Genomic DNA, 23,031 nt, shown 5'->3' with positions numbered 1-23,031 from the left:
GTTATACACACAATGGATATTGAGTAATAACCACTGATGTATACATATAATTTGAGTGGAATACAAATGTTTTTTTTCCGCATGTGGCAATTAATGTTTGAAATACAACATAAATTCACCAACTTAATTAAAGTAAGCCACTTATGAATTCCGATTACTGTGACCACCTGTCCCCCAGCAATATTTTTTTAACCAAGCGTATAATCATTCAGCATAATAACTGCAATTAGTCGGCACGCAACCGTCCTTCCTTTAATGCCTCACTCTGTAGTTTTGCTATTATTTTCAATTACAAATGTCATAGAGGATGCCTAGCAGAGAGGGGCGATTAATTTTAACTTTGCCTTAATGGGATTAGTCCACCACCTCTGAACTTGGCACTGCTTACAAATGAGGGCGATAAATCATTCCACCACACGACCATAATGGATCAACATACGAATCATGTAATTTGTGTGACTTAATTTGCTCAATCTGATACGTGATTGAGCTGAAGGGCCGACCACAGTGAAAGCGACCATCACTTATTCATAAAGTCATGAGAAATTCATGGCGCTGTTACTTATAGATCCTTGTGGTTCACACACAATCACATAAATACAAAGTACATGAATACATTCAACAGTCCCTGGGAAATCCAAAAACGAAGCCTACTGCATTGTCTGGGCTCCCACCCAACGCTGCTTTCACTGCCTCTGTCTGAGAGATATGACATCTGACATCGTTATGCTGAATGGTTATCATCCAATCTTTTTGACGACTGCTGTATGGTCCGTTATACACAATGTGTCCTCCGTTGTTGGTCGGTCGGTTTTACGTTGTTTGGCTTGGTTGCCCACACTTGTTTGCTCAGATAGTTGCGAGAGCAGTAGAAGCAACACAGCCAGGTTTTCGCAACTACCTCGCTCTCTCTCTTTTCTCTATTTCCAGCCCAAACTTTGCTTGGGATGTTGATCATCACACACTGAGGATGAGAGGGGAATAATATGCTGAACGGAGATATCCTGAAACGAGACAAAAAAGTATGCTACACGCACACATTATGTTCTGCCATAAACCTGTGCTTTCTATTTTCACCCCAGCCATTTCACGTCCTTGTCCCTCTATCCTGTATCCCCTGCTCTGGTTATGAATAAAAAAAGTGTCATCCGATTCTGGTTCTGGTTGTGGGTTCTGACGACACGGGCTCTGACGACATGGGAGGTAGACGTTCCTGGAGAAGAGAACGGGAGATGGTTGGCGGTGGTGGTGGTGCAGCTTGTTGATCATGAATCAAGGAAGATGAGATCCGGGGACAGAGAGCGAGAGAAAGTGAGGAGGATGTTGTGCGTGGTGGTGGAGCTGCTGCCTTTCTCCCAGTGAAAGCACTGGTGGTGGTGGTGGTGCTGCTTCTGCTGGCTCCAACAACTTCCCCCGCTGTTTAACACTCACACTGGCTCGTTTACTCACTCACTGCCCACCACCGCTCCATGGAGGAGGCTAAAAGGAGTGGAAACATATTTTACTAAAAATATCGATCAAGATCTCATCCCCAAATATAGAATATAGAAATATCAAGTGAGCAGGTAAGAAATCGTCCCAGATTTGGCCAAGGATATACGCAAACGCAAGCGTCACCCCCGTCAGAGTTGGAGGCAGAACAAACAGAGAACGAGAGAGAGAGAGAGAAAGTCTAATCCTGGGAGCAAAGTAATCCTACAGGTGGTAGGATTCATCAGGTTGCTTGCTTTCACTTCACACAATCCATTCCTGGCTCCAGTCCTCCGCTCGCCTCCAAACTTCCCGAAACACACACACACAAACTGACAAGGGACGAGCGATATCATGTCCTCGTCCTCCTTTTAGTGCCAAAATCCATGATTATTAGCCGATACGAGACGTAGGACCAAGTGCTACACGTACACGATCCCATTGTCGTCGTAATGTTCAAGTTTAACAAGCATCACAATTTTTATCAACCACACTGTCATCCTCACAGCCCAGTCTCCTCTAATCCCGTACTTGAAAATAATCAGTTGGGCCAGTTCCTCGAAGTCGGGAAACTACTTGGAACCGCAGGACCGGAAAACATTTGGAAAGTGTATGACGGATGGAGAAAGTGTGATGGGAAGGTACGTATGACAATTTCCATGCTCTCATTCTGTCACATGTAAATTAATTCATGCATCCTAACCACACACGAACACACCGCTTAAACTTGAGTAGTACAAGCTATTTTCCCCGCATGAATAGTGCATACAAATTAATTGGATTTTTATTGTGCAATATAAACTGAAATGAAGGGTTGTATTGACAAATTGTTTATTGTTGTACTTTATTATTCCAAGAAGTCGATTACGAACTAAACTTGCTCATCACATGAAAAGTTTACATTCAACAAAGTTTTAATTGAATATAAGAATTAGCTTACAAAATAAATAATTTCAACATTCACATAAACATTAATTGCCAATTAAGTAGGTACAAAAAAACTCCCATTAGAAACTTAATGGATTTCTTCAACTTTGTTGAACTTTTCAAAATGAGATTTTTGAGTTGAGTGATGAAGAGAAAATGAGTCTCAATTTGGAATGTGCTACTATATTTACTTTCTACTCCATCAACCATGAGAATAACGAGACAGAGGGAAGAAAGGAAATGGATATAAATATTACATTTACGTACGTACGTACGTACAATACATACCTTCGTATCATATCATATTTGATGCATTATTGCGGAATTCTCAATTTGACTCGCAGGTGATGTGTCCATTCTCAGGAGAGTTCTGCTCCTTGAACTTTTTTTAAAAAAAGAGACTTTCATACAAAACCGTTGGAATCGATTTTCATAGTGAAAATTGAAGTTGACATGCTTCGTTTGGTTTACCATTAATAATTCAAGTTTAACCCAAACCACCCTTGTACGATACTTTTGCTGCATGTGGATACACATGTTCCGAGTGTTTGGTAGACCATTCGTTTCTACCATTTGGGCGTCCACCTCTAATCTTTGCTGTCACTTTCCTTCTCTGCACTCGGTTCGCTATTGGAAGCGACAACGCATGATAGGATTATAATGTCTCATTTCTCTTGTACGCTTTAAAAAGAACTTTAATGGACGCGAACTAAACATTGCAAAGTCAACATCTTTTCTTATTCTTTCTCCTTTGTGTTGGGAAGGAAGAGTCACTTTTTCGTGTCGTCCTCTCCACTTGTTCGCCAATTCGGATCAAAGGCAGGAGTTACTTTCTTTTCCAAAGTTGTCTGATTCACAACTCATTCCACAGCTGCCACCCCTTTCATTCACACCATGTCAATTCCAATCAATTATTTAACAATGGGAAAAGCCTACTTGGCCCAAATTAATTGAAAATCCTCTCCATTGCACATATCCTCCAGCCATCAGTGTTAAACTGTAATTTTCTCAATAAATAATGATTTTTACGTAATGAGTAATAAGTACACGGCGATTAAACTACATAGAAATGCTTATTGTAAAGTATACTGGCAAGAAGTTCACGCCAAGGTTTGCGGCTGCGACGACTTGTTTAGATATCATATTTTATGCAGCAGATTTGGTAGCAGTAGCGGCGTTATTTCTTGGCAGTCCTGATTGATCGCATTATTAAACAATAATATGGCCATCAATCTGAATTTCCCTCCTGGCACCTGTTACTTCCGTCGTCGTCGTCGTTTACCTATTTATTTGACTGTCATGAAAAGTAACAGACATGCGACAAGACTTTCCCCTCATGCTGCATGTCCTTGATAAAATGCAAATTTAATATTTAATAAAACCCACACTCCATGCAAGGATATATTCATGTCTGACCCGAAAGTGTTTACGCAATTTCAACTCACCACCCACCCGTCAGCCATCCATGTCGTCTGTCAAAAGTCCTGAACTGTGCACAAGGAGACCTTGTTACTCAAGTTGCTATTCATGTGATCCTATCATCTCACTTTCTCTTATGCAAATTTTGACGTTGTTCATTTGCAACAAACCCAAATTAGCAATTTCACCCGCAGCATTTTGTGGCGCTGGGAATAAATTAGAAACAGACTTGATTCCTCTCCAACAAGAAACTCTCTTTAATAACTCTTTAACAATATGTCGTATCTGGCTTGAGGTGTTTCGTTTAGCAAATAATAAAGTCATATTTCGACATGGGGATAGAGAGAGAGACAGACAAGCTGTCAATTCATGAGTAATATGCAAAACTTGCATAACTACTTAAAACTAAATTGAGTTTCAACAGTCTGAAAATAAAATTTCATGATATTTTGGAGCTATTTTTAATGAATGAAAATAAGAAATGACGGGTACGATTAAATTATTATTATCACTTTTCAGGAAGTCTCAATATTTGTGTTTGAGAAGAAATCGGCCGAAAAGTTGCACAAGCCCCGAAGGAAGGAGACCATTGCGGAAATGTTGCGCTCATCGGTCAGGCAATTGGAGAGATTTCGTCACAGAAGTCTAATTCAGGTTTGATTTTACGATTACATTTTGTGCATATTAAAACTTTATTTTCAAGATTTATTAGAAACAACACAACATTTCTAGGTATGCTTATTGCATATTACATGGAATGGTAAAGTATTTTTGGTACGAGACGTCAGGCACTCCCTTCAGAAATCTTCTTCTCCTCTGTTACCTTACAATTAAATTAGTTGACTAGATAATTTTGGGTCCCTTCGGACCATGACCTATTCTTTTTCAAGCCACTTTTGCGAGAGAAACCGGATTATTATTTTTTTTTGCAAATAACTTTCTCCCGCCTCGGACTCCTTATAAATTCCAGGTTGTTAAAATTCACGATCGTGATAACTCAAATTATCAGAGGCTTAAAATATCTCTAGAAATTTGAGTAGCAAAGTTGTACGTAGTGGTCCATACCTTAAAATTTGGCCACTGCTACCTCTTATTCTGCTTCTTCCACTCGCATCTCTAAATTACTTTCTCCGTTTGTATCATTTCCCCAATTGCATCACCACTTTGGAATTTTCTAGTTGTTTTGACATGGATAAAAAAGGCCCACTCAACGATGGCCCTGTTGTCTTGTAGCTAAAATACATAACAATATCTAAAAGTTAGAATTTGAGGAGGCTTTATCGGAATACATGGGTGTGGTATGTAAAAGCAATTTATTCGAGCTTTAGAGGGTAAACTTTAATTTAATAATTTAAAAGTTAACCAGTAGATTTAATAGGGTTGCCGATCCTATCCTATCCTATCCGATCGGATAATCCGAAATTATCCGACACTTGTTATAACATGTATCCTATCCGAGTTTCGGATAGGATAATTATCCTATCCGACCCTCGGATAGGATGCATGTTATACCAAGTGTCGGATATCCGTCATCCTATCCTATCCGATCGGATAGGATAATGTCGGATAAAAACGGCAACCCTAAGATTTAAGAAGTTTCTAAAAGTTTCTGGAGATGGATTTAGGTTGGTTACTCATAATTTGTCATAATCTTCCCTACTCCCGCATGGCTATCAAAAAGCGGGTCTTAGTTACAATGCTGGACATCCAGTGCCACATCGCTAAACCAAACCATACTTGCAGGAATTGCAACCGCCTGTTAAATTTCTAGCCCGAGCAATGGTCCCCCGAGTCGAGAGGGGCTTTCTCCACCTTGCTCGTGTTGGTCGACGACGTCTTTAATACCGATGCCACATTATTTTTTAACCAATTTAGCAAGGTCGAAATTCGGTCGGGTATTTGGAAGATTTTGGAACCGCTCCCATTCACACTTTAAAACAGGATTTAGCATATTAGACATGCCCATAATTTCAGTATGTATCGAAATATCATCTCTACGAGAGCATCTTAGTACCAACGCTTAACGTCGTGCTTGAAACCTACGAGAATGAAAAGCTAAAGGTACCAAATTAACTTTTTCCCTTTCTCTTACTTTCTCCGAGAGACTTTCCTCTTCTTGGTTACATAAGTCCACATGTACATCTACCTATACACGGGCGGAGGGAAAGGAAAAAGATTAATTAAGCTAATAGATACGTGCAGTTGAGCGTCGTCCTATCAAACCAATTCTGTATGTTAAATGTGTATATATGTGCTTTCTCTTTTTTATCACTAATTCAGACGGTGTATCCGCTTGAGGAAGGGCCAGACACACTTGCATTTGCTGCAGAGCCCATCTACTCGAGCCTTGCGAGTATGTTAGCAGCTTCCCCCCACCAATCCATGACTAACTCGTGCGATGTTAATGAGAAATCGGGTGGTGTTGACCTTCATCCAGTCTTCTTAGATGTCGAACTTCGATATGGGATCCTTCAGGCAAGTAAAATCTATCCAGCCAGAAGGAGTATGTACATATGTACATGTGTAGTTTCGGTAGTTCCGGGCAACTTTCTGCTCCATCAACAAGCTAATGGAGCAGTCAGTGCTTGTAGTCATTCAACTTGTTGGTATCATGAAGAACTAATTAATACTTTCCAAGGCCAAATGTCGAATGATACCAGGCTCGAATTTCCCGAGCTTCAAATTCCCTCAAATCCTGATTACTATTGCTAACACGTAATTTGCACCTCCTTTAGATTATCGAAGCCCTTCAATTTCTTCATTACTCGGGAAGAATCATACACAGGAATATCACACCAACAAATATTCTTGTAAGTATACGCGCCTACCTACGTATTCAGAGACCTAAGTATGTACATGTACCAAGGCAATCGCTTTAATTCAACTAGGCGTACATATGTACATTCAAATACATATGTAACTTATTAACAAGTAAACCTGATGATTTCAGAAATTGTGTACTACATTCTCTAACCCTGTAGATTTTCTGTAGAAAACTCTGCAAAAATTGTGTAGGACGAATACATTTGATTAGTTTGAAGTTAAATTAAAACTAATTTTGTTTAGGTTACAAAACGAGGCACTTGGAAACTCGCCGGGTTGGAATTCATTGGTACTTTTATTTTTTTCTATTTTTGCTTGTGTAGAAGAAGACCTACATGCACATAAATGCTAAACAACTGTTGAGTTCCGCTCAATCTGCTCGTGTACGAAATGTCCTCGCTTTCTCTATTCAATTCACTCCCAGTTCAATTTCATGTATTTCATTCACTCAGTTGAAATTGATTTGTTCTGCCCCAACTTGCTCCAAATTTAATTTAACCTTCAATTTCATACACCCGTTTCATTGTTCCGTGACGACTAGCATGCAGAAAACATTTTGTTTGACATTCAAATTCCCTTATGGCGTATGCAGGCAGGCAGGAGATTGGATATTAAAAACTGCAATATGTACATATTTGTATTTACTCACTCATGCGAGTGTAAAGACACAAATTATGAAACGCTCATATTCAGTTATGCTCGTACATATTATTAAATATGCAAAAAATGCTCATTTTTTGACCTTTTTGCGTTTATTATTACTGTTATTAAATACATGGGCAGGTTTGAGCTACTTTATCCCGAAGACATAGTTTCGAAAAGTATTTTCGGAAACGTGGAATGTAATAAAAACATTTTACCCTTGGATAATTTTATAGATAGAGCAAACGACTTGGATGGAATGGAAGGAGGTAAAAATATTTGTTAATAATAGTAATAATAATTAATAATAAACAAATAATAATAACAGTTCCGGTAATACCATGGACGAGCAAAATTCCAAAGATCGGTCAGGTCAACTTGGACTATACAGGTTGGTGGTCTATCTATGTATATGCGTTCGTACTATATCAGTATTTAGGCAAAGATACTCTAGTAGATAAGCAGAATATTGCGAAAAATATGGCATCAGGCCCCCATGTATTTATAAATCAGGCTGTACTCGTATGGCATATTTACGGCACAAACAAAAGTTATCACTGGGAATGGGAGGACAACGACGGAGAAAGTTTCCAGCCCTGCCAACCGCAGTGAGAGCAGCTGCCTCTGCATTGCATTTACTTTTTTGAAGGGGGCGAGATTGAGTTACGAAACGCTAGTTTGACAAATAAAGAAAGCATATTTTTGTCAAAAAAACTCAATTACAGTTCATATAACAAATAATATGCCTCATTTTATTCCTTTGTTTCAAGAAGCCATATCTACAACGCTGCCAAATTGAACATTAATTGAAGTTTCGTGTAGTTAGTTAGAAAAAAAGTTTGGATCAAGTTTGTACAAAAATTAGACAAAAGTCTGGAAATTATTTTAATGTTGGGCTCCCTATACTTTCAATAACAATCTTATACCGATCGATTTAGAGACTTGGAAAATTCCGCAGATATCTAGAGAAATAAATTGGGTATCTGATTACGATGTATGTACGTAAGTACTGTGGTATGTAGTCGCTATCGCTTCATAAATTCCTAGCCTCAGCTGAAACAAAAACAAAATTAAACTCGCGAGGAATCATTTCATGAAAGTTTTTTTATTGATTTTATTACTCATGATAAATTAAGCCGTTTATTTCCATATATATTTGCTTATGAAACGTGAGACGACTCTCCAAGTGGAAAGTACTCTCCAAGGCTGGTTTTTCGGCCTGGCTCAAGAATTTTATTTTTTTAATTGATAAAATATACGTCATTGGCAACTATTTTGTGATATGGTTCAGAATTTAATGAACTTATTTCCCGAGTGTAGGCTTATGTAACCATGCAAGTCCGTCTGTCTGTAAATTAATTGTAAGTCCCGTAAAACTTAACCGATTGACTTGAAATTTTTTGCACTATGTTTAAAATTAGGAATTGAGTTAGATAGAATATGGCTCAAGTCTGTTATCAGGGAGACCCGTGACTCTATTTAGGTCCTGTTGACCATCATTGAAACTTAATTTAGATTAAAAAATTTCAAATTGATTTCGTACTTTATACATGTGAATTTGATTGACTCATCGGTCGAGTATTCAAATCCGGTGAGTTGTTGGTTCAGTATATTTGAAATGGTTGAGACGGCTAAAATTCGGGACATTTGTGTACTAACGTGAAAATACAATGTAATCGACCAAATTGGCGACCCCACATATTTTCGAAAATGGACACAGAAGGCTTAAATTTGCATGAAGCTGCTGGGGCAGATCAGATAACAAAGAAGAAATTTGTAAATTGTAAGATTTTTATGCCAGGGGACCCAACAAGGTGACCCCCACTGGGTTTGGAAATTGGTAGAAGCAGATGAAATTCGGTATCGAGGCTAGTTTAAAGAAAATAAAGTAAGGTTTATGAATATTTTTGTGAGAGGGTGACCCATACTGGTTTTTTGAAATTAGTCGAAAAAGCTGATATTTTACATGCTGGATTATAGGAACATTTCTGACGATTATTATACGATAATATTAGTTAGTACGAATTTCTGCCAATATTAATAGTCCCAATTCCTTAGAAAACTTTCTGAAAGGCTATTTTGTTTTTGGGAAATAAAACAAAATAAACCCTTACAAACGAACATAAAAAAGAAGCGTCAGAACGCTCCAAATTTCCTTTAAAATGTCACTGTATCTGACAATTACCGTATTTGACCCTTGACCTCTCCTCAAAGTCATGAGGTCTAGGAGCAAAACGGGGATTATGTTGACTCTTTCTGGAGATATCCTGCTGACGGACGGACGGACAAAACGATCGCAATAAGTAATTGAAAATTCTTGTACCATTATATATAGTCCCATATAGTTGTTTTAAAATATCCTACATCAAAAAATATTTATACTTTCAAAAATTCCATGACCAGGGATAAATGGCTTCGAAAAAATTAACATTTCATAAAGTTGAGTTTTAGATTGCATAAAGAGAACAACTGTCTGGAAGTACAATGGTGCAAAATTTTCAAAATCCGAGAAAAACTGGATTTTTGGCGAGGGTTTGTTTGTTGATTGAACGAGTGAAAATATGGGTTTTTTTCATTTTTTGGCTCTTTGTCAAAGAGTCTTTGAGTGGGTGTGGCGGGTGTGATCATTGAGTCATGCAACTTGATTGTTTTAGTACAACTCATGTGATACTACCGCATGTCAAAAAGGCATCAATATCTGTTGGCAAGTAGGGAAGTTACCCTTAGTTGGGTCATCTGACAAAATTTTAGAGAAGGTTATGACCCTATATGTTTTTCGACTAATTTCAAAAATCAATGTGGGTAAACCATTTAGACCTTGGAAAAATATCCATAAATTGACTTTCTTGCAAGATCATTTTTAAATTCTTGCAAATTGGAGGAGGAATTTGATAACCAATTTATCAAATTCCTCTTCTATTTCTTTTTAGCAAAACTATAAGGTTCTATAGGGTTAATATCCTAACTGAATTCGTTATTGAGATATATTAAGTGCATACAAAATTACAAGTCAATCAGATAAGTTTTACCAGACCTACTTATCAATTTGCCGAAGGACAGACGGACATAGTTACATAGGCTCGGGCTATTCGAAGTAGTCTAAGGAGGGGGATAGAACTTAAGTGAAAATAGGTTGTTCACGACAACGAAACATTTGTAAAATTTATTTTTTAATTATTTTTTATCCTAAAAAGTCAAAATCCGACCTGACTTTGTGCCGCCGTAGCGGTCTTTGCCAAAATCACCTTTCTTAGCTTTTACGCTCAGAGCTAGTTAATATTATAAACTAAATTTAGAGTAAAAATCTAAGAAAGGTGATTTTGGCAAGACTTGCTGCAGCCGTTTCAATTTAGCCGAAAATCATGCCTTGGACAGTACTTATCTTTACAAGTAGTTTTCTGAAATTGCAATGTTTATGGACAATTCACAAAAATAATAATATAAAAATGTATTCCGAATGGTCCGAATACGATTACCTATGTAGCTGATGTGTTCCTTGGTACAATACACATGTATTCATGACATTCTGCTAGCAAACACAATAAAAATGACTTGAAACCCGTCAGTTTGGAAGTCTGATATCTGATGAACCACCAAACTTTGATGTACTTTGTGGTAAATTTTAGCTCCTGAAGTCCAACAGACTTCAATGTGTTCTATCATGTCTGATATGGTTAGTGCATTTACATGAATTATTTGATAGGAATTAAGGGAATATAAATTACATGTTTGCACATGAATTTGAGCAGTTCAGCCTGGGAATGGTTATTACAGCCATATTCAACGGCGGAAAACCTCTGATTCAATCTAATCATTCAAGCTCGCAGTACCTCAAACAAGTGGAAATGGTAAGTGCATTATTGTTGGCCAAGACTGGAAGAACAAATTGTTTAGTTAGTTATCTATCTGTCATCCTGCATATTGTCGGATCCACACACACTTCGCTTACTACTTTCTCCTGTATTGTTCTAGTTGGACTCTCTGGTTGCCGACTTCCTCCCAAAAGTCCCTCTTGGTTTACAGTATGTTTGACTACATATTGTTCTATTACACATTATGCAGTCGCATTTGTACATAAGTAGTAGAAGTGTCTAGGTCTTTTCGCCTTGGATTTCTCGCCCGCTTTATTTCTTATGGGGAAAAAGACGGATAGGGCTTTTCGCCTAGGATTTCTCGCCAACTATATTTCTTATGGGGAAAAAGACGGATAGGGCTTTTCGCCTAGGATTTCTCGCCAACTATATTTCTTATGGGGAAAAACTTGGTTAGGGCTTCTCGCCACAAGGCCTTTATAGCATGGGTATGTATTGCAAGGATATGGTGTCTGCTTATAGTAACCAAAGTCTCAGATGTATTTTCATGTGTCGAAAAATATTGGCGGGACAACTCAAATTATCCCAAATATCTCAAAATGCCCCAATTGTCTCAATTTACCCCTCTATGCCATAAATTACCCCTGGTGTCTCAAATCACCCCAAATGACTAAAATTATCCCAAATCTCAAATTACCTAAACAACGTATTTCCTATGGGAAAAAATCTGTCAGATGGGTGTACATGGGTTGACAAGAAATGATGGCGGGACATTTGAGACTTTAGGTCTCAATTTATATTCTCCAAAATTATCCAAGTGTGTCAATTTACCCCCAAATGTCTCATGTTACCCCATTTTTCTCAATTTATTCAAGTATCCCAATTTATCCAAATACTTCAATTTACCCCAATTAAATATTTCAAAGCACCTCAAATATTCCAAAATACCCCGAGCCTTGTCTACGGCTCCGCCCAATGCCTCTTCCTTACAATACATTTCTTATGGGAGAACTTATTCCCATAGCGTTTAAGGATAGACACCTTTGTTATGAGACCAAGGTATATGTATGGTGTAGTAAGTCATCATGTAAGGGTATGCCAGTATTTGTTATGTCCCGTCCTATGCTTTACGTTTTATTATGTATAGAAAAGGTTGAAAAAGTGGAGTTCAACCTTTTTGTTGGTAGTAGTGTTGATACTAATAAGCAAGTTACGAGAAAAAGATTGAAAACAGGTAGAGTGAAACGTTTCTGAAGCTAGTGGTGATACTAATGATGACGCAATTTTTCATAAACGTTTGAAATAGTACTTATGAAGGTTTATCTACAAAAATATAGCGTTATTTGTGAAAATATGATATTCACGCATGAAAAAACTTATTGTTTTAAAACCATGAAAAATTATATATGAAAATTGTTTGCAGTAATGAGATGAAATAACAGATCAGAAGTATTTATAATTAGCATTTATTGTCAAAGATTTGTTAACTAATTCTTAAAATTGTGTGTTTATTTATTATGCGCCGTAAATTTGACTGAGTTCTTGTCTAATGTAAACCTTTCCCATTTATTTATTATCATAAGTAAAGTTGGGATATGTAGGTGAGGCAGTGCCTAAGTACACAGCACACAAACTTTTAGAAAAATTATCTCCCTTTAACTTTATTGCGTTAAAAACAAAACACTAAAACCACTTGATTTTTAAGCCGCATTAAAGGACAATGTTGTTGGTTTGCACAAGAATTAGAAGGTTTTTGATCTTTTATTTTGAGTAATTTGGAAAGTGTACAGTTGTTCATTTAGCATTGAGTAGGTTTCAACGTTTTCTTACTGGTAATCAAGCGTATGGATTATCATTTGGGAGACCTTCAGACGATCTTACGATATCAGTAAGTAATTTACGAGTCACAACCATTTCTCCATTCTTTGCCGCCTGCATAATAGACGCTATTACATTTTTCACATGTTCCCCAAACGAGGTGCAACTTTAGGCTCAAGTCAAGATTTGAGCCTAAAGTATGAGAGACTGAAGAAGTCTCTCATTTGCACCACGTTCCACTCATTCATATTTAATTATCATACTTTGCAATCAAATTTTTATTTTAATTAAACCTAACCCCCAAATTAATTAGGGTTGGACTGAGTGAGGTGGAAAATCAAATCAATTGATCATATGGAGGTAGATCTTTTGAGGCACCTCCCCATTTGCCAAAATGTGTACATATGTATACATATGTATGTGTACATATGTGTACATATGTATACATATGTACATATGTATATCCACTTGCCTGACTTTCTGTATCATCTTCTCCCTCTTCTTCGTCCGAAGACGCGTCTGAACTTGAATCTCGACTGTCCCCTTCTCTACTACAATTTGACAGCTTGTTCCTTCTTCCACCTCGAGATCGTCTTTCTTTTTTTTCTTGGGGTTCATCATCGGAGCTAGTTTCGTTGGACTCTGATGTGTCCGCTGAGTCATCCTGGTTCGTTTCAGCATCATCAGAATCAAACAACGTCACTTTGTGAAACCCAGTTTTATGAGTACTTAAAGCCTGTTCAGAATTGAAGTGTCTGGAGCAGCGACTACATTTGTAAACCATCTTGATATCACCTCTCTAGGTCAACTGTCTGACGATAACAGCAATCTCTTCTTTTATACTGGTCCGAAATTATTGAGTCATCTAAAAGATTTTATGATTTGAGGTAAATTCATATGTTTACACATGTAATTACATATGCACACATGTGTACACGCACCAATGTATGCATATGTGCACACACATATGTATACATATGTACACATACATATGTATACATATGTACACATATGTACACATACATATGTATACATATGTACACATATGTACACATACATATGTATACATATGTACACATTTTGGCAAATGGGGAGGTGCCTCAAAAGATCTACCTCCATATGATCAATTGATTTGATTTTCCACCTCACTCAGTCCAACCCTAATTAATTTGGGGGTTAGGTTTAATTAAAATAAAAATTTGATTGCAAAGTATGATAATTAAATATGAATGAGTGGAACGTGGTGCAAATGAGAGACTTCTTCAGTCTCTCATACTTTAGGCTCAAATCTTGACTTGAGCCTAAAGTTGCACCTCGTTTGGGGAACATGTGAAAAATGTAATAGCGTCTATTATGCAGGCGGCAAAGAATGGAGAAATGGTTGTGACTCGTAAATTACTTACTGATATCGTAAGATCGTCTGAAGGTCTCCCAAATGATAATCCATACGCTTGATTACCAGTAAGAAAACGTTGAAACCTACTCAATGCTAAATGAACAACTGTACACTTTCCAAATTACTCAAAATAAAAGATCAAAAACCTTCTAATTCTTGTGCAAACCAACAACATTGTCCTTTAATGCGGCTTAAAAATCAAGTGGTTTTAGTGTTTTGTTTTTAACGCAATAAAGTTAAAGGGAGATAATTTTTCTAAAAGTTTGTGTGCTGTGTACTTAGGCACTGCCTCACCTACATATCCCAACTTTACTTATGATAATAAATAAATGGGAAAGGTTTACATTAGACAAGAACTCAGTCAAATTTACGGCGCATAATAAATAAACACACAATTTTAAGAATTAGTTAACAAATCTTTGACAATAAATGCTAATTATAAATACTTCTGATCTGTTATTTCATCTCATTACTGCAAACAATTTTCATATATAATTTTTCATGGTTTTAAAACAATAAGTTTTTTCATGCGTGAATATCATATTTTCACAAATAACGCTATATTTTTGTAGATAAACCTTCATAAGTACTATTTCAAACGTTTATGAAAAATTGCGTCATCATTAGTATCACCACTAGCTTCAGAAACGTTTCACTCTACCTGTTTTCAATCTTTTTCTCGTAACTTGCTTATTAGTATCAACACTACTACCAACAAAAAGGTTGAACTCCACTTTTTCAACCTTTTCTATACATAATAAAACGTAAAGCATAGGACGGGACATAACAAATACTGGCATACCCTTACATGATGACTTACTACACCATACATATACCTTGGTCTCATAACAAAGGTGTCTATCCTTAAACGCTATGGGAATAAGTTCTCCCATAAGAAATGTATTGTAAGGAAGAGGCATTGGGCGGAGCCGTAGACAAGGCTCGGGGTATTTTGGAATATTTGAGGTGCTTTGAAATATTTAATTGGGGTAAATTGAAGTATTTGGATAAATTGGGATACTTGAATAAATTGAGAAAAATGGGGTAACATGAGACATTTGGGGGTAAATTGACACACTTGGATAATTTTGGAGAATATAAATTGAGACCTAAAGTCTCAAATGTCCCGCCATCATTTCTTGTCAACCCATGTACACCCATCTGACAGATTTTTTCCCATAGGAAATACGTTGTTTAGGTAATTTGAGATTTGGGATAATTTTAGTCATTTGGGGTGATTTGAGACACCAGGGGTAATTTATGGCATAGAGGGGTAAATTGAGACAATTGGGGCATTTTGAGATATTTGGGATAATTTGAGTTGTCCCGCCAATATTTTTCGACACATGAAAATACATCTGAGACTTTGGTTACTATAAGCAGACACCATATCCTTGCAATACATACCCATGCTATAAAGGCCTTGTGGCGAGAAGCCCTAACCAAGTTTTTCCCCATAAGAAATATAGTTGGCGAGAAATCCTAGGCGAAAAGCCCTATCCGTCTTTTTCCCCATAAGAAATATAGTTGGCGAGAAATCCTAGGCGAAAAGCCCTATCCGTCTTTTTCCCCATAAGAAATAAAGCGGGCGAGAAATCCAAGGCGAAAAGACCTAGACACTTCTACTACTACATACATTGAATATTGACTTATTGAAACTCCTAGTGAGGCAGTCCAACGTCTCCTGTGCAAAGAACCGAGACAAAGACCAACAAGTCAATTACTGTGAGTCAAATTTATGTTATTATTGCACCACAGAGCTTCATTCATCACCACTTCCAACAACTTATTGTAGAGATATTATTGACCTTCTTTCCAATCACCAATCTGTCCTTTTTCGGATATACATAGATACATGTGTCCTTCACAATCAGTAATCACAATGATTGCTAATAAAAGTGTTATTAAAAGTGCATAAAGCCAAAAACACAAAAACATATTGATTTCTATAAAAAAAACTGCAATATAATAAGTCAATTTTGATTCTGTCTTTCGCAGCGCACTTATTAAATATTTTGCTGACCCAGGTATGAAATGTTTGACCAAGTCTTTCTCTCTCTCAATGTGTGCTCTCTATGAAATAAACCGCTGTTTGTTTCATATTTCAGCGATTTACACGCTTCAATACCTTGATATAATTACAATGAAAGACCCGTCACAAAAAGCTCATTTTTATCGACATCAACTCAGCGATGTGTTGCCCTATATTCCAAAAGTAAGTACCAGCACTGCTTGGCAAACTGTGTATGTAGTCGCCACAAGATAAAATACACAATGGATTTCTTGAGAATCAAATCCCACATACAATTCGCACACTCCGTCTGCTGAAGAGACCGACCAAGTTTCTTGAGCATTTATTGGCTCAAGGACCTTTCTGACCCTAATTTTTGTTTTGCTCCAAATGAAGCCCTGGCGAAATTGGGGCTTTCCAATGACATCCTAAAGAGCATATAACTATGATGTGTATGATATATGGCAGGGGTTTATAAGAGATTCTGATTAGGGGCAATGTGAAATGCAGAGCCCAGATCAGTGGAATTTCACCGTACTCTATCTCTGCACACATATATCTACAGAGAACATAAGTACATAGGGGCAAAGTTGGAAACGGAGAAACTAACATACAAGTGTACATAGCTAAAAATTTTCACATTGATACGACAACAAGTTTGTTAGACAAGATGTGAAATTTATACACACATTTATTTATGCAAAATTGTATTTACCCACTCGCGAAAAGCTTATGCGATGACGTCCATTCATCATTCAAGATCCTCAAAACATTCATCGATCTGATAATCCGTAGATGTTGATCATGTTGATGTCATGCCTGAATATGCACATGGAAAACTACATATTATCCATGAAAACTATGTGTCCAGGCTCATATCATACAACCCATTCTTAAATGCTTATTAAACTTTCCAGGGTTTTCACAAACATCAAAACATATTTTAGGGCAGAACTCCTCCTCGTTTTGCATAAAGAACTTCAGAACGCGAAACTGCAGATCAAAGACCCAACAATAGCACGTGCCCGCCAACGTAGGGTACTACTTATGTATGGAAATACGTATGCATGTGTAATACGTATAACCTTGGTATTAATTCGGGAGAGTGAGGTTCCAAGTAAAACGTTAGAGTATTAAATTTTCAAGCAAGAAAGTAAAGGATTACAGAGATGATGGAAACGTCTCTGTTTTACCAAATTATATGGAATATAACAACAGAATCGGATCACTAGATCGTTTGGGGATGAATCGCATGAAAAGAAAGAGGCGGCATGAGGTGAAGGAGGAGTTGCGGCCCGAACATATACTTTATAATTTTGTGAATGGGTTGTGAGTGGGAAGCTGCCTGTTTACTTATACGCCGTTTGTTGTTGAGGCGGCTAGGTAATTTAAAGCTCTGCTTGAGACCCTTAAATAGATAAGAGTAATGTTAAGTTGACTCCACGGCCACTGCTGCCGCTCAATAGAGTTCCATTGAGTGTGAAGGTTGAACATTGACAGCTTTTCTCCTTCCACTTCATCTGCAATCTATTCTAAGACGATTATAAAGACCCAGCCACCCAACTTAACCAACAACGCGTGTTCTGTGGAGAAAGGACCAGAATCGTACATACAGAGATCCATATTGGTGAATGGTCTCCTCCACCTCTCCATCCGTTGGTTGTAGTGGCGGTGGTGGTGGTGTTGAGTTGCTGCTGGCTGAGCAGACGAATTTAAGAATGACTTTCTCTCCCACCATCACGATCCATCCAGCAAGTCCAACAAGTGGACAAAGGAAAGGAAGGAAGGAAGGAGAAAGCGGAACAGACGTCGTCGTCAGTCTCAACTCTCACATGCTTGGCCACGACCACAGCATTACTTGGCATTTATACTTCACTTCTTCGCCGTCGTCTTCTTACCGATGCTGCTGCTGAGCTATATTTATGTTGAGCACAGACCATTCCGCTTTATGTTATGGCCTAATTCAAATAATTGTGTAGTGCTTATACGACCCACTCCCACTTCGTGTTATTATGCCTCTGATGATGGAATTGGCATTCTATTCCAGAAACTGTGGTTTCAACACGTTTGGCCTACGCTCAGAGATGAAATGAAGACACAAGAAGTGCTGGCTGCTGCCCTTCAACCAATTTTCCTGCTAATTAGTCAGGTCAGCTATGATGATCGTAGTAATATATAGTACATGCTTACATAAATGTGTACATGCAATTGATGAGCACATCCCTTTGCTTTTTACTATGACGGTATGTACGTATTATGACAAAGTACTTTCATTGTTTTCTGAACAGAGTACGGCAGAGGAGTTTCAAAACATCATCCTTCCCTCGTTCAAGTGAGTGATCGTTTCAAATTTCTTGTGGTATTCTTGCTTCTCCGTCAAAAGTTGGTGGCTGCTGCGGAGTTGTGTGACCATGAATGCATAATCACACAGATTGAAAGATAATTGACGTGATGAAAGTTGCACACGTCGCTTATCGTGGACATTATTTCTGAAATACTGCTAATTACTGTAGGCACGTATTTTCTTCACCAAAATCTATTCAAGCGTCGGTAACTTTGCTGGAGAATTTGCATATTATCCTTGAGAAAAATGTACAACCCGAGCTTCTGAACAATGAAATTTTGCCAATGCTTCAGGTTTGTAAATAAATGAATATTTTATAACTTGTCGCAACGTAACTAACTTACTCGATAAAAATATTGGCTGCATTACTTTGCATACATCACTTTCAGAACGCTTTTGAATCTACTACAATCCAAGTTCAGGTTTGATATACACTTTTTTGTTCAATAATTTAATAAGTCATTGACATGATGAAGATTAAGTATGGATGCGATGATGATATTTTTAGAGCGCATCTCTCATCTCGGCATCTTTGGTGGCTGAATATCTAGACGAGACATTTATTAGGAAGATAATTCTCCCCAGATTGAAAGGCATTGTAAGTTTTTTCCTCGCCCTCGCCTCACATCTCGTATATAATTAATTAGCATGTGGCTCATTTTATGGCAGCACTGCGATGTATGTAACTAACTTTTGCTTGTGTTTTTAGTACGAAAAGTATTGTGGGGATCTCAAAGTCCTGGTTAATATACTCATGTGTTTAGAAAAAATAATTCCAAAATTAGAGCGGTCTACAATCATTGAAGACGTACTTCCAATACTTTGCGAAAATGCCACATCCCGACAAGATCCCGACATTATCGGAAAATTGACAGGTAATTAACTAACTTTTTTTATAATCTGATTAAATAATTGAACAAACTATGTAACTTCATAAATTAAGCCCATTCCATTTGCATATAACCACCCAAGATACATATTTATTTCAAGTGACAACTTCTTTAGCTTCCTTGATCTAGTTGCTCTGCTGGTTAAATTTGTATTCCACGAAGCAAGATGTTTTCGGATATATATTACGACCAGGTGGAGAAAACAAAGTCTATTTTTGGGAATAAGTAGTCGAAACTCGAAAACACCTCTTTACAAAGTATAATCATACGAAAACACAAAAGTCATAATAATGCTTATTTACTACATAGCACTCGTATATGGGAAATATGAGACTAGTGAAAAACATCATTAAACTACTTTCTTCATCATATGTAGAAAGTTAATCTGACACGACATGTTTCCTATCAAAATATACGCATGGTCCTTCCGTTTCGGAAGTTTCAAAATAGTAAAGGAACATGAACTTGGTGGTGTTGCATTTCTTTGCAGAAGTTGTTTCCAAATCTCCCAAATCCGTTTTTCCTGGTAGAAAGTACGCCCACAAGTAAACTGGCGTAGGAGGCATATATACTTTCCTTCATAGCAAGACACCACTTTATGCTAGATACAATTATAGATTGGAAGCAACTATTTACGAAGAGAAAGTCAAGGGGTTCAGTTTCCAACAGGGTACTTTGTACTTTGTTCTTGCCATTGGTGGCATTAAAAGTGAGACTGAGACACATTTCTTTCTTTATTTTCCTGACAATTACACTCTGTTTTGTGACTTCTCTTGAACATGCATTGAGTAAATACTTTCAAGTAAATACTTTTAATATTGTGCGTATTATTGTAGTAACAGATCAAAAAGAAAGGCGACTATAAATACATAAATAAATGAGTATTCTATATATACATAAATATATAAAAGATGCACATCTTTAAAAAAATAAAAAGAACTGTCGACTAATCCAACATGCACCTAAAATACGTTACGAGTATGAAATGCATTTTTTTTAATTTTCTATGCTGATACAAGCACAGAGAAAGAGGTGGTTTGTCAACAAACTTTACTACCATTTTCGCCATCAGTCTTTTCCTAAATTAAAGTTGTTGGTAAAGTTGGCAAAGTTATTCTTGAGTTGCTCATATTTTCTTTGTTCAATTGCAAAACTTTGGCATTCTTGAAATTTTTTGTTCACACAAACAAGTTCCACTCTTTCTTTCGTTTTAGACATTTACCGCTTGATGCTCAGCGATAACAAAAAGTACGGGCTGAGCGTGAATCTTATGGCGACGAGGGTGATGCCAAGTCTTCTTCCTCAGACGGTGAATCCGAGATTGCATTTGGAGCAATTCAGCATGCTTCTCGCAGTCCTCCAAGAAATGCTGGAGCATATTGACAGGTTGATGATTAAATCGTTCAAGCAAGATGGAAATGTCACTAGATAATTCATGGCTTGAACATGTTTATAGAAATCAAAGGAACAAATTGAAATTGGATCATCACATAGTCACGCATAGTGGTCATGGGCAAGCTCAGAAAGAATACGCTTACTCCAAGACAAACAACAAAGGACTACGGCATCAGAGATCCTCTGATAACATGAGCATTGGGCCCTTTACGACTCCAATGTTTGTGCCAAATGTACACATTGAAAATACGGCGACTTTGAGCATTGGTCCGACAATCCCATGCCAAAGAAAGACATCTTCTGCAGAAGACATGATGATGAGAAAAAATTCCAGTGCTGGTAAACTTATTTTGTATATTATGGCAAATAGAGCTACATAATAATAAGGTTATTGTATGCATTGAGACCTCTATCCGTTGGTTGTGTTTTGAGCAGAATTATATGGAGACGGAACCAATTTCTTACGGGTGCAAGGAAGTCAGTTTCCCATACGAAGACTTTCAGGTACTATTCAAATTCAATGTATGATGTTCATATGTATCTATGTACGCAGTTATCGCTTTATATCTTGTATGTAACCTACCGGAAGCCGGTACATTCCATACACTACAACAATGATGATAGCTTGCAAAATTGCAAAATTTGTCAACACTGCCCACGGCGCTCAAACTTGTCAGCTACAGTGACTATTTCATAATACTCTCGAACTTTGAGATTCTCATAATCGATTTTCAACTTTCTTTCCTTCTTTGTGTAAAAACAAGTTCGGATAATGCGGTTAACTACTTATTTAGAGTCACCAAAATCACCAAAAATCTATTTCAGATAACACTCTTATGGCTCCGAAAATACGCCTGGCCCCAAGTTCTGCGCTTTCCAGTCCTGGTGAACCACTTCCAGTAAGGCGACACTCTTCCATTGGGCCACAGGAAAGGAAAAATTCAAGCAACAGTGTCAACTTGTCTCCTCCAGCGGTATTGAAAGCTTTTTTGAATAAAAATTTTCTCTCATGTCTTTGGCAACATAATGCCAAATTTATTCTGTGATTGCATTGCATATGTACATATCTTCTTGTTCATAGCTTACAAGGAACATTGTGGTAAGCCTATGTGTATGTGATTACATTTACACACGCATTGACGCGTTTTAAATATTTATGCCATTTAATCAGGGTGGGTCAATGCCAAATACGACGGGAAATGTTGTTCCGTTTTCATTATCTGGGAGCATGTCGAGTCTAAAGTCTCGAAGACCTTCCATGCTGTCTTCATCCGCCTCCGCTGTTCACAACAGCAGTCAGCCCAGCAACACCACGGGCATTCTTCAACAATTGGGGTCTGGGGTAGTGAGCTTGTAAGTAGTGGTAAAAGTAATGCTAATAAATGTACTCGAGTTTAAAATTTTAATGACCAATTACAGTGCAAACTCATTAGTTGACAGAAGCAAATCTTCATGATCCTACACCCCCCGTGGACGCAACAGATCTGCGTCCATATTCCAATGATACATCATCATCATCATCATCCTGTTTCAAATTCTACTCTATATAAATACACATGTACTTCCTAGCAAGATTATGAGGATTATTGTCAAGCCAAATCTTAAAAAAAACTGTAGTCTGTTTATGTTTGATGCTGATTGATTTCCATTGCAGTATACTCGCAGAGACAAAAAATAATTCCTTGTGGCAAAAAAAAGAATATTAATGTCTATCGCTCTTAACACAAGAGAAGAGCTCACGTATATCCGTATTACAAAGCTTAACTTGAATGACACGCGCAACAGAGATTGAGCTCATCTATACATCCCTACATACAATACATATGTACTATCATCAAACACACACTATTATCAAACTGTTACACTTAGATTGGAACTTATTATAAAATACAACAGATATTTTAGTAGAACAGAGAAATATTTAATCACAATTGTAGATGATAAATTACAACGGCGAATGTAACAAAGCTGTATGTAATTAAAAATAGACATTTAGTCAGAGTCATGCATATTATAAAGGTATGAATAAATTGCAATCTTGGCCAAAAATAATTACTTTATCCAATATGCAGATTCATATTTTT

At 37.3% G+C, this 23,031-nt stretch overlaps 1 protein-coding gene across 1 annotated transcript; it reads left to right on the top strand.

Moving 5' to 3' along the window:
• The first annotated feature begins 1,469 nt into the window (after positions 1 to 1,469).
• Positions 1,470 to 23,002, top strand: LOC110842753 (SCY1-like protein 2). The gene is made up of 26 exons (XM_022088558.2): positions 1,470 to 2,111; positions 4,336 to 4,470; positions 6,097 to 6,291; positions 6,552 to 6,626; positions 6,883 to 6,928; positions 7,518 to 7,550; positions 7,610 to 7,672; positions 10,908 to 10,954; positions 11,031 to 11,129; positions 11,254 to 11,303; positions 15,973 to 16,032; positions 16,306 to 16,334; positions 16,416 to 16,522; positions 18,366 to 18,467; positions 18,607 to 18,650; positions 18,832 to 18,955; positions 19,052 to 19,084; positions 19,171 to 19,260; positions 19,372 to 19,537; positions 20,767 to 20,938; positions 21,009 to 21,286; positions 21,383 to 21,451; positions 21,773 to 21,921; positions 22,029 to 22,046; positions 22,119 to 22,300; positions 22,367 to 23,002. The coding sequence occupies exons 1-26, from the start codon at positions 1,923 to 1,925 to the stop codon at positions 22,401 to 22,403; spliced, it is 2,592 nt and encodes an 863-aa protein (XP_021944250.1). The 5' UTR covers positions 1,470 to 1,922; the 3' UTR covers positions 22,404 to 23,002.
• The last annotated feature ends 29 nt before the right edge of the window (positions 23,003 to 23,031 follow it).

Source organism: Folsomia candida, unplaced genomic scaffold, assembly GCF_002217175.1.
Source record: "Folsomia candida strain VU population unplaced genomic scaffold, ASM221717v1 Fcan01_Sc001, whole genome shotgun sequence".
Lineage (NCBI taxonomy): Eukaryota > Metazoa > Arthropoda > Collembola > Entomobryomorpha > Isotomidae > Folsomia > Folsomia candida.
Note: the sequence above shows the minus strand (reverse complement) of the source record. Positions and strands in the feature narration are given on the sequence as shown.

What these genes read in the sequence shown, in the direction of transcription:
- LOC110842753 (XM_022088558.2), top strand. Translation starts at nt 1,923, where the DNA reads ATGTTCAAGTTTAACAAGCATCACAATTTTTATCAACCACACTGTCAT. An exon ending in AAATTTTGCCAATGCTTCAG is followed by an intron (nt 18,956 to 19,051) that starts GTTTGTAAATAA and finishes CATCACTTTCAG; the next exon opens with AACGCTTTTGAATCTACTAC. An exon ending in ATGCTGGAGCATATTGACAG is followed by an intron (nt 20,939 to 21,008) that starts GTTGATGATTAA and finishes ACATGTTTATAG; the next exon opens with AAATCAAAGGAACAAATTGA.